This window comes from Aphelocoma coerulescens, chromosome 1 (genome assembly GCF_041296385.1).
Source record: "Aphelocoma coerulescens isolate FSJ_1873_10779 chromosome 1, UR_Acoe_1.0, whole genome shotgun sequence".
Taxonomy (NCBI): Eukaryota; Metazoa; Chordata; class Aves; order Passeriformes; family Corvidae; genus Aphelocoma; species Aphelocoma coerulescens.
This window is the reverse complement of record NC_091013.1, coordinates 85,921,239-85,939,465: the sequence shown is the minus strand read 5'-3', so window position 1 is coordinate 85,939,465 and position 18,227 is coordinate 85,921,239. Positions and strand designations below refer to the sequence as shown.

Sequence of the window (18,227 nt, the reverse complement as noted above, 5' to 3'; positions counted from 1 at the left end):
GGGACAGTTTAGTTAGCAGCTTGAAAAAAATGAAATAGAGTCACCTTTTCTACCACTTTTATGCCAAGAAATGGTTGTTTTGGCCTAGGACCAAGATTGAATTACTTTTAATGTTGACTCAATCTGTTCTTGTTCTTTTTCATAACTTTGCAGACAGGAACAGTAAACTTTAGCGATCTGTTTTTATTTGCTTTTTGAGACTTAATTCATCTTGACTTTTACAATTTTTACTTCATTATTATTTTGGATATCCATGATACATTAGCTAAATGAAATTCCTTAAGGGTTTTATGGCTTTTCCCTCCATTCCCAGTGGGAAAATCCATTAGCAGTAAATCCCATTCCAACAAATATCATTAACTGGCATAAGAAAGTCAGAACCACAGAATCATAATCACCATTTTTGTTAGTGCTTCTTCTTTGTATTCGACTGTTTGATCCCATGTAGTCTGATTTATATAATTCATTTTATTTCTTAATTTCTCAAACACCTTTTCCTCTTAAATGAGCCCTCTTTCAATAAAAGATAATGTTTATACAAAATATATTCATTTAATTAAAAGTGAGTAAGCTCACAGCATTTTTTAGTGTCTCATTATTCACTCCAATAAAACAAAGCACATTTAATAATAATACATTTTCAGCTATTAAATATCTCAACATGCTGAAAAGAGATGAAAAGAAATTAAGATCCTTGAAAAACAAAGAGGAGTATGTGAAGATTCAAGTGGAATAGAAACCTGTGTTTGTGCTTTTACTCATAACTGCTTTGTTTAATATAAAAGTTAAGAAAGGTATTTATCAGAAAAAAAGGTAACATTTATACTGGTATATTGATCATCAGAGAACATTCACTCCCACTGAAACATGATTCTCTACAACATTAAATCACTATAATAGTCCCTAGAATAATTTTTGCCTGAACTGTCCCAAATAATTTCCAGGTGCAGTTGGAGACAGCATGAATCACAAAGTACTCAAAATATGCAGGTCTGGTATGATCAGATTTAACCAGCTTTTCAAGAAAAAGCAAATTAAGATTATTCTGGTCCAGCAACTGAAAAATCAGAATTCCATGACATTTACTCATGTAAAGAATGGTGCATTTTTATGTTTACAGGTGCACAATGGGAGAATGGACAGAACGAGGACAAGTAACATAAATTAGTCTGCGTGCTCTGCTTAGCTCTGGCCTTTGTTGTAGCTGCTTTGCTTTGTATAGGGGTCATTGCAACAGTCCATAGCTGAAGCAGGGGATGAGTTAAGAGTTAGGAAGTGCAGTGCCTAAGCATAGCCATTGATTGGTCTTTTCTATTTTCTGATATGCACATGCTCAGGGAGATTCAATTTCCTTTTCCAAACAACTGCAGGGTAATCTGTTTCAAAAAGTCTACAATCAATCTCAGAAATATGAGAAACATAAGGTGTTGACATCAGAACTGGAATAGTGTCCAAAGTTCCACGTGGAACTTTTGTATTTTCAGATACAATTTTGAGCCACCAGCACATTACAGCTATCATGTTTTGCATCAACTACACAAATATGCAGAACCAGGATTTCAGTAGCCAGCAGTATTCCCCAACAAAAAGTTTATTCCAAGAGGCTGGTTTTACAGAATTTACAATAATATAGCCATTTCAGCTTCAATCAAGACCTGAGTCAAGTGGTTTTTCTCAGAGAAAATTATTGCAGGGAGGAAAATGAATAAACTGATTGCCACCCACAATAAGAGTCCTTGAGGAAAAATGTAATTAAGGCAAGCAGGCCATTCCTTCATCAGCAGGAACTGTTCTTGTTCTAACAGATAATATTAAAAATTTGTCAAACATAGATTCAGAAGTCTATTGTTTACTAGAAAAGGATACTTTTTGATTTGCTGCTCCTTAGACAGTTAACTTGTTCAGAGTAAAAAGAGCAAAAGGGTTCAGAGCACTTGCTGAACCAGAATGCTGCAGAGTACGTGAAGGATTGAAACTGCCATCACTTTTAGTCCAATTCCTTTGCACTCTCTGGACTACAGAAATAAAGCTCTTGATGAAAGAAAAGGACTCAGGCTTGAACAGTAAAGTAAGTCATGATTGCAAGTGCTTCTATTTGGGAATGGTAATTCTTTTGCAAAGTACTTGTAATAAGGTATATGAGCACCAGCTAAGGTGACGGTACCTGGATGCTTGATGCTGTTCAAATGCACAACAAGAGAGAGGAAAAGCTTTCAGTGCAAATAAGTAGACAACAGAATCACAGTGATATGCAAAGACAGAGTGGTAGGGAAAAAAACCCAAACCAGTTCTTGGCCTTTAAGAGAAATCCTCATGTTCCTGTTGAGCAAACTGGCAATGCGTGTGTTCACAAATGGTGTGGTGAAGAAATATGGGACAGGACACCATACAAGCAGAGCATTGAGTCAAGCCAATGTAACTCAAACTGAAAATTAGTCTGTGCACCCAAGGCATGCTTTTACCACAGCTCTTTTATTCACAGATAGGTCTGGTAAGTGCTTGACACTTTTTCAACTGCAGGACTGTGTGTTTTGCTACTAGTGACTTTCTGTTAGAAACGTTAGGTATCTAGCTAATATATAGTTCATAAGTAATTGGTAAATAATTATTGATTGTAAACTGTGAAAATTTTGCAAACTGTTCATAACTTTAAGTAATATGTGATTAGAAAGAGAGCAGTAAATATCCTTTCTTACTACAAGATCTTTCACATCAGAAAGTGTCACTTGGTAACTCTTTGTAGACTTTTCAGTTGCAAAGATTATACTGAGTCAAAAACCTCGTTATGGACCTTAGAATAATACATTTTATACATAGCACATTTCAAGCAAAGTCTGTAAATAGATCGTCTTCCCAATCTGACCAACTCCCTGTGCCTCTGAGATATGTAATTACTTGGTACATTGCCCCAAATACTTTTAAAATTATATTTAACCCAAAGCAATCAGTCTAATTATTCAGCAAATTTTGCATGCATGGCAAAGTGCTGATCTTTGAAGTCAGAGCATCTTCTCACATATTGATGCAGATTAACAAAATAGTTTCACTTCAAACTCACTGTTGGTATTGCTATTTTTAGAGGACAGCAAAAATAGCCACTGGGTATATTGTCTCACCTATGGATGTTCAGAATTGTGCGCTGTAGGTGATAAGATTACAGCAAATCCCACCAACAGAAAATAAAAATGCACAAACACCCTTTCTTGAAATTTTGAAAAACATTTTCCATTAAAAAAAAAAAAAAAGATCCTCTCCTGTCACCATAAAATATTTATCTCTTTTCCACAGAAAAAAATTGAAGGAAAATGTTATAAAAATATGTTTTCACACTAATGCAGAGAACAAATACACACAAAAATCTCTCAAATATTACCATAGTAATAGCTATGATTTTTTTACAATTACCCTACAACACTGTGAAGTAATTACTAATTTCTTGCTTTTGCAGTGAAGCTAGTAGCACCTCTACCATGATCGTATCAAAATGACACATCTTGCCACAGAGAAGCCATCAGCTTATGAGAAGGTTTGAAGAGTCATGATTGATTTGAAGAGTCATTTTATAAAGCAAAATTCAGTCGTTTCTACTTGACATATTTAGGACAAATCAACTGCTGATAAATGCAAACACCATTTTGAGTTACTGCTGTATTCCATAGTTTGCTTTAGCTTGAAATTTAACTATGTCTTCAGAAATACTGAGGGCACCTAGCTGCATTTTCACTTCTCACCTGAAGAACAACTTCAGGCCTTGTGTTCCCCACTGAATTTACACATACGACAGTTGAAGGACACAGTGTGGCACCTCCTGTATAGTAACAGGTCATGACCATCAACCATGAAAGACAGCTTAGTTCAAAGAAGAACAGAGGTCTGAGAAACAAGACAGGTGCCATGGCTGTTTGCCAGTGCAGCATGCCGTCCTTCAGGACTTTGGTTTCCTAGTAATAAAATTATATTAACTTTGTGAAGCATTTCAGGGCTGGTAGATGGCATTTTCTGAATAGGAACTAGGGTGTATTAAGTACTCATGTCTAGAAATTGTATCAGTGAAGCAATTCATTTTAAGTACCATTGCTATTTCTGCAATTTGTTTCTCTTAATCTTTTACTCATGTTTCTCCTTCACCTAGACCTTTGATATTCTGCTTCCTCTTGCTAAGAGCCCTCTTAGCACTCATATCCAATCTGCACAGAGTTCACTCCTGCCCTTCCACAGCCCACCTGATAAAATAATCTGTGATGCAATTGCTGCAAGTGGCATTATGTTGTGCTCATGTCTTTGAGCCAATGTCTCAGCAGGACAGACAGGGCAGGGAGAGCACTGCCAAATCTGGGCCACTTTGTTCCAGGTTGTCTGTAGACACAGGATGTCAATGCTCTGCTGTTTTAAGGACTCTGGCTACCTTTGTCCAGTTTTCTTTATGGACATGACTGCAAAATGCTGAAATGCTGCTTCTTGGGAAGACTCTGACAATTTCTTTTTTTGGTACACACACACAGATGCTGCCCCTTCTCCTCCAAACCCTTTAATCCTGTGAGTAAAAGCTTACCTTTTATTTCAGTTAGATGTTAAAACAGGTTCTATACAGCTCGATGAAGCCATCTGTATTACAAGTGTCAAGTGACCTCCCTGATTTGTGTAGGCAAACATACTGTAAAGTTCTATAGGCCCATACACATATAGCAAACAGATCCTTTAGGACTTGCACCTGTATTTTAGCTGGCAGCATAATTAGGTCCCATATGGTTAATGAAATGTAACGTGTCAGTATTTTGTAGGCTGAGATTTGTCACACGGAGGTGTTGGATGTAACACCCACTGTACCAACTGTTCGAGAGGAGAAAAAAACAGAATCAGATAAAAGCTTTTGTGTAAAAGAGAAATAGGAGCCAGCCTTACAGCTTTCAGTTTCCCATGTTTCTAGTGTTCTCTGTCCTTCTGTCTTCCAGAAGAGCTATGTCAAACAAGATACTTTTTCTCAATAATGTTTCAGAGCACCTTCTCTAAGGGGACAATCCCCTGTGTGTTTGGTAACAGAAGCATGCATACAAACTACATGTCTGTGAGTTTCTCTGCCCCACATTGCAAGTAGTGTCTGAGTGTCCCTTCTCTCCAAAGTACTGCTCCTCATAACACTTCCATCACACTTGAAATGTGGGTGTTTGGAGCAAATGCTTCAAAGACACTCATGTGTGCCAATGCTCAGCCTACAAAATGCCAAACCATTATAAAATCATTAAGCAGGCCCCTTGCAGATGGCTGAAGGCATGTCCCCACCAGGCTACAGATGGGACTGCAGGCACACCCAAAGTAGTTCTGATCCAGCCTGTTGTGTTGAGATGCTCAGCTCCAGAGTGTTGTGCCCCATGTGACATTCCCAATGGACTGATCAATTTGAGGACAGTGCTGTAATGGTAAAGCCTAATGGTGTGTCTGAACCAGTCTCTCCATTGTAAGACATCGGCATGAAATCTACAATTTCATCTGGGCCACACAGGTAGTCCAGAAGTTCACGCAACTGGCTCTCTCACTTCCACATAAACCATCCCAAACTCCCTTCTCCAGTAGCCACTCCACTGTCCTGCTCTCCACCCCCAGTATTCTCAGGTTGAATTTTCTGGTTTGGGTGATTTGATTTGACTGCTACTCTTGAAGGGGACTAGAAGAAATAGTATTGTGTTTCCAACCACAGAGACACAAATTAATTAAGCAGCAAAGGCAGGTCCATAGCACAGAGTAGACGACACAATAGCCTTCCCTCTCCTAATGTGGCTGAGTGTGATGTACATGACATCACATGCAACTGGGGAGGCTTCACCATTAGCCTGACATGAGCATAACTGACCACGAGTGACTGAGGCTCTTCTCAGCACCTTGTCTCCTGTGCCCGACCTATTTGCATGTCACTTCTCCACAGGCTGGAGGAAATGGGCAATTAGTAAGTCTACAGGTCAAGCAACTTTCACTTCTCAATAAAACTCCGTGGCAGTTGTTAGAACTATAAAGCTTGCACAGCTCAGTTGAATCTAAGGCAGCTTGCCAGCAGATACTACACTCCTAGCCTGTCCCAGTCGTTGCAGAAGTCTGTCTTCTATGAAAAACACATAAGGTTGAGATCTCTGAATGCATGATGCACCAGCAGTTTCATTCTGAACAACTTAAGTGTGATGACAGACATGCTTTGCATAAATGCCTTTAGATTTAAGGAAAAAATATAAAAACTCCTCCATAGAAATTCTGAGTTAAAATCTTCAGCCCTATAGCCAGTAAGACACAGACCGTCTATATATCACTTTTTTTCAGTAGGCATGAACATGCCAAAATAAGAATCTGAGCATTGAAATACCCTGAACAGTGGGCTTTCAAGGCAGATATTTAAGCCAGAGAAAGAGAGCATCTGATCCAACTTTAACATTTTTTTAGACCCCTTAAATTTGAGTTTGTCTCATACTTTCCCTTTAGGAAAAGAAATAGGTCAGACAAATTGCTTGTCTTTTTGCATATGCATGAAAATGAGCAAGGTAAGTTCACATCCCACAGTGCTGCTGAAAGGAAAAAACCAAAGAAACCATTTTTATATATAACCATGATTGAAGACATATGAAAAGCTTATATTGGAAAGATAATATGTACTCTCTCACGGTTCTATTTTGGGCACGTATCCTAATCTTTTTGAAAGCTTCTCTTTATGTGAAAAGGATTTGAGTCCTGTATTTTTGTGTGAAAAAGATGGAAGAAAAAGGAAAAAAACTTCTTACCTATCAAATACAATCTGAAGTTCTGTTCTACTCATAAAAAACAAGTGAGTAGCACCTACATATTTTTTGCTTATTTTCCTCCCTGGACTTCTTTGGAAACCTATGATTAAATTCTCTGAGATGCAAAGCCAATATGGAAATGGGAAAGGAGCTGACACTCACTGCTTTTCCTCCATCAACAAAGGTATAAGATGCCTTTCCAAATGTCTAGCTTTTGCTCCTTTTTCATGACTAAATGTAGCTTCACTCACTTGCTGTCAGGATGCATCTCTGCTGCCTGTTCAGCAGTGCTCTCAGATCAGAGACACCTACATCACTTTCTGCAAGTTAGGGAATACCATCAAGAGCATGTCCACATCCTCCCTGACTGCTCACTCATCTTGCTTACAAGAACCATATTCGAGGCAACCTGATGGAGAGAAGGTGTTAGGGAGATGGTGTTGGATCCTTCAAATGCAACAAATATTGTGTTCAAGAACCCTATCCTAATATAATTGAGACTGAAGCTGGGTATGAAGTTTGTTGAAAGTAAAATAGAGGAAGATTTTCAGTTTTCCTTTCACCTTCAATGCTTTTCTTGAATGTGAAAAAATGTCCCATTGTTTGCTAAATGCCAAATCTGCAAATTGAACTGTCATACTTGAGGCTCTAAAAATGTGAACTTGTTGAAAAGTATGTCTAGTTAGACTAAGATCTTTTAAAAGTAGAATTTGGACTTTAAAGCCTGTACTTTAGAATACATCTGGACTAAGCCTGGATTCTCTAGGTGAAAGAACTTTAAAATAGTGTGCAATTTTGATGGCCTTTATTTTAGTCAGGTCTCAGTCTGCATTCATTGATAGTCAGGGTCACATGAACCAAAAGTTTTAGAAATTTCCAAATCAGTGCATCCTATATTATTTATAAAATTATTTACCTGAAGTTGCTTGGTAATCTTATTTTCACCAGGGAGGGAGAAGAGGAAAAAAAAAATCAAACCTAACTGGGAGTAGAAGAACTAATGCAATCAGAAAAGAAACAGCAGGAAGTTTAATAAAACCCCACCGAACCTTGGGGAGGGTGACATAGTAAGCCAGGTAGGCAGAAGTTATGACAAGAGGGAGAGACATAACTCTAAAGAGAAAAATAAGCAGTATATGTTTACAGGCCACTACTGTATTGGTTTGCTAACAAGGTAAGAAATATCACTTTGTACACTGATCTATGGAAAACAGTTTCCTGCGTGACTTCAAGGTGAAGAAGTAAATGAAATACCAATTTCCCTAAGAAAAAGGGTACATGTTCTTAAAAATGAATTTGACAAAACTGGAAAGATTCATACAAGGACTGTAAGAAAACCTCAGCATCTGGAAAAGCCACTTTACAGAAGTGACAGGGCAATTAAAACTCTTTGCTTTCACCAAAATAAAGATTAGAACAATGCCTGGGAAGAGAAGGTTTTCCCTAACCAGAACTTATCATGATAAAGGGCTATAGGTTGGAGAAACACAGCTGGCCATTTCATCTGAAGAATGAGTAATTCACAGTCTGAACAGACTACCCGAGAGTGAAACCAACTCTGTCTTTATATGAGGTCCTTAGGTGAAAATACTCTGTGTGTATCTTCATAAACAATATGTTTTAGCCTAAGTAATAAGTACTAATAACTAGCTGTCTTTTTATTACCCATCTTACACAGCAGGATTAAGATATGGAGAACAGATTTCTATAAATTCAAATCAGGGAAAGGTGAACATGTTCTGTCATTCTGCCATGTGTGATCAACTATAGTTTGCATATGCTTGCATTATGCACTCCAGAATTGCAACCTTGGACAGCTGATTTGTGTGCTGTAACTATCTTCACTGAGGTAAGGAAATTTCCTAGATCCTTATCACAGTCCCCGCACTATGATTTTGCGCTTCTGTTTTGGCAGTACCTCTATTCTTCCTCCTACTTCCTCTAATGTCAAATAGGAAGTTAGAAGAAATCTATCACAGGAAGAGAAGGTAAAAAAAAATCTAACCCTAGTTAAAGACGAATAGGAAGCATCTGACTAGATCACAACAGACTGAGAAACAATCTGTGGAAGAATTTTCCTCATACTTCTACTGTTCTCAACAGTTAGGTTGGATTTTGGCCATGGGATTCATTCATTGTTTAGATGGTTTACCATCTATTCCAGATATTATCTTTCTAATTCTTCTAGTATATATTACACTTGAGAAAAGTCATTCCCCATACACTATTTGCCCTTCGAAAATGTAATTGATTTTATATGGAGGCTTTCACATATATCATCTTGACCATGTATCTGGCCAGCTATAAATGTTGTCAGACTTCCAGAAAGAAAAATCAAACCCCTCAGTTAAAGGAAATCTTAAATACGTTCTTTTCCAGTCAGTATATTTAGAATTATGAGTTACATTATGTTCTTTTAAAAACAAGGCAGTGATTTATGAAAAAGATTTTCTGCAAATTCCGTTGCCAAGGTAGATGGCAACTGTTCTCTTAAAAACCTTTCAAATCACTTCTTTAATGTATACATATACAATATAGTTATATAAACACCGTGTGTTACAACATGGGCTGCCTCCACATCATAAGCCTGCAATCAGATTTTAGTAAGATGAATGCAACATTATTCTCTCTCCAGTGGCTTTCAAACTAAATTGAAGTAAAGTCTATAATTTTTGGCTCACCTCCAAGATCACTGTCTCCCGCATGATTCAAGAATCAGCTAGTTCAAGAACTACCTTAGGAAAGGCGGAAAATTTAAAAGATCCAGCACTTTACCCTTTCTTAGCTTTCAAAGAAATCACAAATTAGGCACAGGAAATGTTCTTCATGTATGGACCAATGTAAATGTCTATTCTGCTCCTTTGTTGCACAGAAAGTTTCAAATTTTGAAGCACTGTTAATTCCTTCACTATTAAGCTGCCTACAATATGGTTTTGATGCATAAAGATATTGAGAAGTGCAGGATATCCTCTTTTTTCCTTGTTTCTGTAGGAAATTAAATCCTATTTTCTTGTAAAGTCTTTCCTATCTGGGGTCTTAAACTAGCACTCTGGAAAGTGGGTTCTCATCCTAGTCCTTCCAATGGTGTTGGATAGCTTTTTTCTGTCTCTCTCCCCTTGTTGCTGGCTCCCGTCTCAACAGGGTTCTGATCACCCCTGAATTCTCAATTACAGGATCTATTTCAAGGAATATGAAATAATGTTTTGGGAGTTTTGGGGGGTTGGGTTTTTTTTCTTCATATATCAAAATGTACTAACTGCACTTTTGACCGTAAAATCTATGAAAAATTACTTCACAAATTGATGATTTAAATTTCCTGTCACTATGTAGCATGCATGAAAAAAGAAAAATCTACAGTGTGAAGGATAAGGAACACAAATTCAGAAATACCACAAAAGTTTAAAAATAATGAATAATGAGACCTGGTTCATCATCTTCTTCTTAACTATTGGATTAATTTTGGATACATTTCAACATATCCAAAAATGTTTAATTTGTATACAGGATTGGCCATATAAAACACATGATAAAGGAAATGAGATGTGGGAGAAACTTTCAGCTTTTTCTTGAATAAAACACCTTTTGCCAAAACCGTTAAAGAGCACTAACATTTGTGAAAAAGAATTAAAAGTTAACACAGTTTCGAACAAAGATCCCATTTGATTTATCAAGTTATCTTTTGTCAACTCTTAATATAACCACGCTAAGCAGTTTATTTTGACCAACTTCTAAATGTTATCATAGCTTTAATTCACTAAAAAAAAATTGTTATTTTAGCTTTGAATTCCAGCTTGGGATAAAAATTAGTTCAGGAAATGTATTTTTTTTAAATTGCATGGAATATCTGATTTCCAACCACGTCTATAGCATGTAGTTTTTAATCTCAAAGACAAAATATCAATGAGGGATACAGAAAAGGAATCACTGTCACTACTCACAGGCATCTGACAGCACGTATTAGAAGAACCATCTTTCATAAAACTGCTCTGACCCAGTAAGCAGTGTGCAGTGAAACTTTGTTTTCTGAAAGATTTCCAAATATCATCAACTTTCTAGATCCCTCTCTGATTGAAGAAGTGCAGCCTGGGCAGGGGGACAGTAACTGTGCCATTTCCAGGCCTCAAGAAGTGGAAAAATGGAAGATGAAGCTAGAGATTGCTGGACTCCCATTGTTTCTTCTCAGTGAAGGCAAGTTTCATGGGACTGAAACTTCCATTGAATTGCTATAGAGTCTAAGTGGCAGAAGAAGTGTCATTCAAACACTTAGTCCCTAACTAAAAGCAGCAAAGTGACATTTTTACAACACAAATGACCTGCTCTTAGCTAAGCCCACCTTACATCATTCCTTTAAAAATTACTTTTCTTTTTACGCTTTAGAATAGCACATCTCCTTGCTCACGTTCCTTTTGCTGTCTCATGGTATTTGCCCTAAGAATCTTCATCCTCACTCACAGAATGCAGAGTATACCCCTCATTTTATATTTTTCTGTCAGTCAGGATCCTTCACAGCAGATGTGTTCGGCCTGAGCAGTCTAACAGCAGTGTTAAAGTGTTGTCCGGGTAGTCCCAGACTGCAGAGCAGCACAAACATTAACTTGATGTTACTTCAGTTCTCTGTCTCAGGATTCCCAGCTGGCAGGTAGCATTTGCTCACTTTTCACAACTGGGATGCTAGGATAAATATTTGAAATTAGGGAAGAAAAAGGCTACCTCTCTTTCAGATGTCAACTTTCAATAAAAATGAGCAAGCAACAGGATAGAACTGGAACTTGAATTGGGTATTTGTTCCCCACGTTTTCTTTCAGACGAGAGATATTTTTCAGTTTTGCTACAAGATTAATGTGATTAAGAGAATATCAAATTGTGATCATTCTGATCTCAAAATTTATGTTTGAAACAGTTTAAAAGTAATTTCAGAAAACTCTAAACACATAATTATTTCACCCAATGGCAAAAATTAAACATTGTTGGAATAGAAAATTCTCTAGTCTTTAGCTAGGAAATTTTTTAATTTTGAAAAATCAATTTTTAGAAATCGATTTTGTCTGCACCTGAAAATATTTTCATGGACTAGCACAGATGTTCTTGGTATATTATTTCAATATGGGGTTTTTTCTGCATATAAAGAATGAAAAGATATTACCTCTGCTTCAAATAAAATTAACCAAATTTTCAATTGTATTACTTTGTGAAAGGCAAATCATATTTCTGACCATGATACAATTATTGACTCTAAATGAGAAAAAACTAGAGTGAAGGAAAGACCTCATATAAGTACAGTTTGTTCCAGGCAACTGGCTTAACTTCAACTTGTTGCTGCTCTTTCATTCATTTCTTCATCTTATTCTCACAGACTACGACTAATTTTAATTTAGCTTTTTATTTGGGAGCAAAGGATGCAGGCAAAACCAGTCTTGTAACCAGACAATTTTGAACAAATAGGAAAGGAACTGTGTGAAATAACCCTTATGTGCAGGGAAAAAAAGGTCTGCTTTTGTTATGCTTGCTGAATTACATCCCAAGAAAATGAATGTGAACCACCTCTTTATATGCACTTATGATAAATTTAAATGGAGGGGAGTGATGTTAAACACAGAGGACTTTGAGGATGAGTTTCATTCAATGTTTACCTGCAGAGCTGCCTAAGAAAATGTCAACAAACTGCCTTATTTCTTAAGGTTGTGCTTAAAAGCAAATTACACCTTTTACATAACCAGAATAAACTTCTCCCTTACCACCCCCAATATATTTGGCTTATTGTGTTTCAATTGTACCCCTGTACAGTTCTATTTTTCGAGCATACATCACCTCTTCACCCCATTCTGTGCAGCAAAATAAATGGTTTCCAATGGCGATGAAAATTGCCTTTCTAGTTATGAATTCATTTGAACCCAGGCAAATTTTAAGCAGAGATTCTCATGGATTGATCTTGTTTCTGACTAGGAAGACCTGATCAAAATGTCAGTCTGGTTAACAGGAGGGTATTGAGTTCAAACTGGCTTTTAGAATGAGGCTTTCAAATCTCAGTGACAGGAAAGGAGAAAATTGCACATATGATCTTTCAAAAAAGACCAGGGAGTGCTTTCATATGGGAAATGAGGTAAACAGGCAGCTCTGTCTCTTTCAGTAGCCAGCTGAAAGGGACTGGTTTCTCCAACCTGATTTCTCCAACCATTTTCAATTAACTGTGGTGTCAAGTGGTTAAGCAAGAAAAGGCTGATAAAAATGCCCACGGTGCATGAGTTGCATGGCCCACCTGCACGCCAACCATCACCACCCAAAAGCCAAATATATGCACAAATTTTCCTCTCTACACCTTCCTGTGTGCATTAGTTTCCATAGAGTTGGACAACAGTTAACATGAGCTAAAAAGGATCTCAAACATTGCAATACTGTGAAACTAGACATGGGGCCTTCTCTCTGCTGTGCTACTTCTCTTCAGAGAGAAGCACACACAGAATTCTAAGCTGCATTATTGACTTGCTGTCTGTCTGTGAAGTTGGTTTAAGAAGTGAATGTTGGTTTAATTTTAAGGAAAGTTTGTTTAAGCTCTGCTCCTCTCACAGAAGTGGAAAAAAACATCTGTAATGTCAGAAAGAATTGGAACAGTAGGAACTCCAGCACACCCTGCATGCCTGTTGTAGTAATCCATAAATTTGAAGGCAGTGGCTTCAGGCTTTGAGCAATAGGTCCTTAGTAAAAGGAGTCTCATATCCCAGTTTGCCTCATTTCTGCTCACTCCTAGCTCCCTGCCACGCACTGCTAACTTGTCTGTTCATGGGGCCACAGTGTGGAATGTACCTCAGAACTGATATGGCTTTTTGAAAAACAGCCCTCATTGTGCATGAAATGTTTTATTTTAAAGCCAGATCGGTTTAGAGTAGAGCCCCACAAGTGATTCAATGCAAGGAAGAGTTGGAGAATGGGGGAAGATAACAATGATAATGATTCCTGATACAGTAAAGCAAGGCAGAGTTACAACCCAAGGCTATATAAGACTTGTGAAGATTTCTGATAGGCCTGTGTAAAATACACTACAGTAAGTGAATATGACCCTTGCTTTATGAGAAATGTCATTCATTTGTTGCTCACATTTTCTGTTGAAGAGATTGTAGAATCTTCCTCCTTAAAATTACAGGTGCTACACTGACAGCAGTCCTTGCTACCTTCCCATTTTTAGGAAAAAAATTTACTTTTAGTGGTCACTTGTACACCTGGAGGCATCACCTGGTTTAAATTGTAATGCTAAATGTCAAAGGAGCAAAGCTTACAAGAATCTCTCAATTTTTTTTCTGTATTTTAAATCTGGAAGTCTTGAGTAAGGATTTAACAACACAACTTCAGACCAACGTCCCAAAATATTAATCCACTGCAGACACAGTTAATTAGTAAGTGCATAAGGAAAGATTCAAACAAGAAGTTTTTTATTATAAAACTATTAATGTATGGCCAGGCCTTTCTTACACTAGACCAAAAAGAGATCTATGAATTTGTCTGCTGATGGGACTAACAAAGGAATGAAACTAACAGGCTTTTTATGACTTTTTTTTACTCCCCATCCAGCTTTGGAAGAGAGGACCCTCCCTCTCCTTGGAAATCCTTCACAGAAGCCAAAGATCATATTGATCAGAATGTGGTCATAAATGTCAAAAGAGTTTCGTTAATAAATGAATTAATGAATGAACATTATCTAAAGGTAATGAATGTAGCTGGCCAGAACTACTGGAAGCATGAAAAGAAGGACTACATTCTATGGGTGGTCAAGATCCTACATCAATAAAAATTGCAAGAAGCAGGATTCAACAATTTTTTTTCTAGTTTGAAATAACACCTGTGAATGTAGGACACTGAGTTGAGTGGCATATTTAGAATGTTATAAATTAGCAGATACTATATTAAAATGAAAAATAATTACAAAATAAATAAATAATCTCTCTTTTGCTTATTTACTCAATTCCTTTTCTTTAGCATTCATGTGTAGGGTTTTTTAATGGTAATTTAAAAAAAAAGAAATGCAAGGGACTATGCATTGTCCCTAAAAAATGCAAAGACTACGTGCCACAGTCTTTGGAAAGTGCCCAGAACATCAGACACTGTCACATTTCAAAGAAATACCTTGATCAATTAGTATTTTTCTATTCCATCATAAATATAGTCTGTTCTATTGCAATAAAACTTTTGATGCTATTTACCTGGAGAGCCTATTCATCATCATTACCAGACCATGCAACTAGATTATAGGATCATAAGGTTCACCCAAGTTTAATGTTCTTTCACTGAAGTCCAAAATTATATTGCTGTAAATATGCTACAAATGAGGCCTCAGGTTTTAACAACGTTCCACCGATCGTATCTCCTTTAATAACGGCAGAAGCAGGCACATGTTTTACTACATATATAGTTCTTCATTTCTCCTTCTTCACATTCAGCTCTTCTCTCATTTACTTCTCTTGTCTTGCCCATAGCATCTATGTCCCACTCCAGCCCTTGTGTCCCTATTCCCTTCTTTCCAGTGCACAGTACAAAGTTCCTCTGTCCTAAGATTAGTGTGCTGTATGCTACCATCTGCTCCAAAGAGTGTCCTCAGAAAGTGGCAAAAGTATTTTCACTCTGTGGAGAATCAGACCTTGATATAAGCATGACTATTCCCACACTGAATATAAAATCATCCTGTCTCAATAAGGAGAGGTGTAAAAGTTGTTCATAGCAAAAACTAGATGAGTCATCAAAAGTAGTCAGGATATAAAATTTTATGCTATTGTTAGTGGCATTGTTTTTGACCATGATGTTACTCACACATATTTGTGAAGGGAAGGCTGCACACCTAACCCTGCAAAGGCACCAGCTGGTGCAGAATACCTTCACTACGTGATCTCATGTAGAGTGATTTATATATACACTGTTTTATACACTGCAGCTTTACATTAAACTACTAATGTATTTAGGCATCCCCATACAAAAGAGGCTTCTGCTGTTTACCAGCTTGCATTATCATGATGGAAATGTGATTGCAACCATCTGCATGCAAGTTCTAACCTTTTTTTTTTTTTTTTAATACTGCAGAATAATCTCTGCATATCCATAGGAGGGAAGAGATCTCAACATTATACCATTGGACCAGCATCTCCTCAGAAAGGGTTTGAATAGTATAAATTCTGCCAGAGAAGCATACTCAGTGTGTGGGAAGGGCAATCTGCTCTCTATTGGTTGTAATAAAGCCAGCAGCATCTGCCGCTGTTCAGCAACGTCGCCACAACTACTCAATCTCTTAACATTCTTCATTCTCAGATCATATTCTGAGCCTGCCATTCAGCAGCTGCCTGTTTGAACAGAGGCAACGTGGTGAGGTCCAAAACTCATCACAGAACTTAATTCCATAAAACTCCTCAAATGGTGGTGTCATTAGGCAGGGGCTGATGAAACGTGCTCCTGAGGCAGTATGAAATTCTAGTCACTTCTAGCCAGATGAACTCACTCAACTATATCAGTACAAGGAATAATGAAATCAAGTACACTTTTCCATAGCATTTCCCTTTAATCATATACTTTTCTGAACACTGAGTGAAAGGCTTAAGCTCTATGTCAAATAAATAAAAAGAGGAAAGCCATTTAGCACACAGTTCTGATTTTCTGCACACCTGATGGAGCATAAATGTGTGAGGAAGAGTCAAGGAAACTTCCGTTGCTCTCTCCCAAAACCAATGGCCAGAGGCAGAGCAAGAAGTGGTGCAATATTCCATGGAATATTATAAAAAGGATGGAAAGATTTCTGATATCGAGGAGCTGGGACAACTTGCATTCAAATATTAGCCAGAACTGCATGTTTTCTAGTACCTATGCCTCTGTGGCTCAGATATTAAGCAGGAACACATTCTGACTCAGCTACAGTTTCAAATTATGATTTAGCTCTCATCTGCAGTATGAGGACCAGATGCTTTCTCACTTCCCATTGATTCTAAAATAGTCATAATCATTGTTCTACGTAAATACACTGATTAGTAGATAAAGAAAAATAGATAAATGTCAACCAAATTAAATTAAGGTCATTTAGGAGGCTCCAGATCAAGCACTTTTACCAATTAATGGCCCTAGAGCACACACCATCCTGTGTTTCAAAGTTCGTTTTCAGCCATTGACAACACAATGATACTTCAGACCCACAGAGAATGTAGTAATTATTCAGTAAAGTCTATCCTGTTGACAGCTGACTGGCAAAAACCCAACAACATCAAACTATCATCATCCATCAATTAGACCACATCAGAGTATTTCAAAGGCATTTTTATATGGTAAGAAACAACCTCTTACCTTCGGTGTGTACAGCAGAAACATAGGTCCAGTTATAGCGTTTGACAATGTCCACCATCGCCTTCGCTTGCTGTGCGTCAGACGGCACCACTCTCATAAAATACTTGAACAGAGTTTTGTCACTTAGGTCCATGCTTGTGGCAGAATAAGCAATCTGAGGTATATTGAAAAGCTGCAACAAGTTCTGGACCTGGATAGCAACGGAGCTGGAGCCAGGCCCAATGACACCAACAATGGGTTTCTTGGAGCGGAAAGAAGATGATGATCCATCCACACATCGCACCATCCCTTCCTCTTCTTCTGAAGAAATAAGAGAGTCCCTTATAAACTCAATGCTCTGCTCCAGAGCCACAGCAGAATGCCAGCAGGAGTCCCTTATTTCACATCCTAATGTTATATTTGGCAACAGTGTGGGGTCCAAATTAATTCTGTCAAGGGTATGTAGCATTGCCTCCACTCTCTGGATGCCATACTGCTCTCTTACCTCTCCACATTTCCTCTCATGAACTTTGTCGACAGTTGGTTGATGATGGACAGAGAATAGAGCTCCAATGATAATATCACCAGGCATGTGTGCAACCACCCTTCTCTCATTTGCCTGTGCTGAAACCAAAAGCCCAAAGTTCCCACAGACATCTTCCTTCAACAGCAGGATTGCAAGGAACAGCAAAAGGACCATTTTAGGAAATGGTTTAGGCTGGTAGAGACAACATGATGGAAAAAGTTGGAGAGCTGGTGAAAAGCAGTTATCAAATCTTCTGGATAGAAGGAGCACTATACTGATGGTCAACCAGGAGTTGGCATGTGTTCTCTAAGGAGTCACCATCAGCTCCGAGTGGACAGCTATGCAGAGCTGCACATGTGGTCATAATCCTCATACCCTTCAAAAATTAATAAACAAGAGAAAGAGCTTTAAAATTATTTACAAAATCAGCTTTATAATATTTTATAAAATTGCACTTACTTCTACAGTTCTCAATAGCTGTAATACATTGTCTGCTTTCTTTCATCATTTTCAAGCTGGAAAACTTTATCTTAGTTAAGTGTTTCACAATCTTAGGCTTGTGCTTCTGCTAGTATAAATCAACTTCTTTCTTTTTGACAATCATGTTTAAAAATTCTTTGGGAAAATGTTTTCAAATGCACAAAAGACAGGCA

General features: G+C 37.6%; 1 protein-coding gene across 3 annotated transcripts in view; it reads right to left on the bottom strand.

The window, feature by feature from the left end:
• Window positions 1–17,748, bottom strand: part of GRM5 (glutamate metabotropic receptor 5) — a 231,837-nt gene extending 214,089 nt beyond the window's left edge. For all 3 annotated transcript variants that reach the window (XM_069030937.1, XM_069030949.1, XM_069030958.1), the window contains exon 1: window positions 17,070–17,748. In XM_069030937.1, the coding sequence (XP_068887038.1) occupies window positions 17,070–17,748 (679 nt within the window). The remainder of the gene's footprint in view (window positions 1–17,069) is intronic.
• Between the last annotated feature and the right edge of the window lie 479 nt (window positions 17,749–18,227).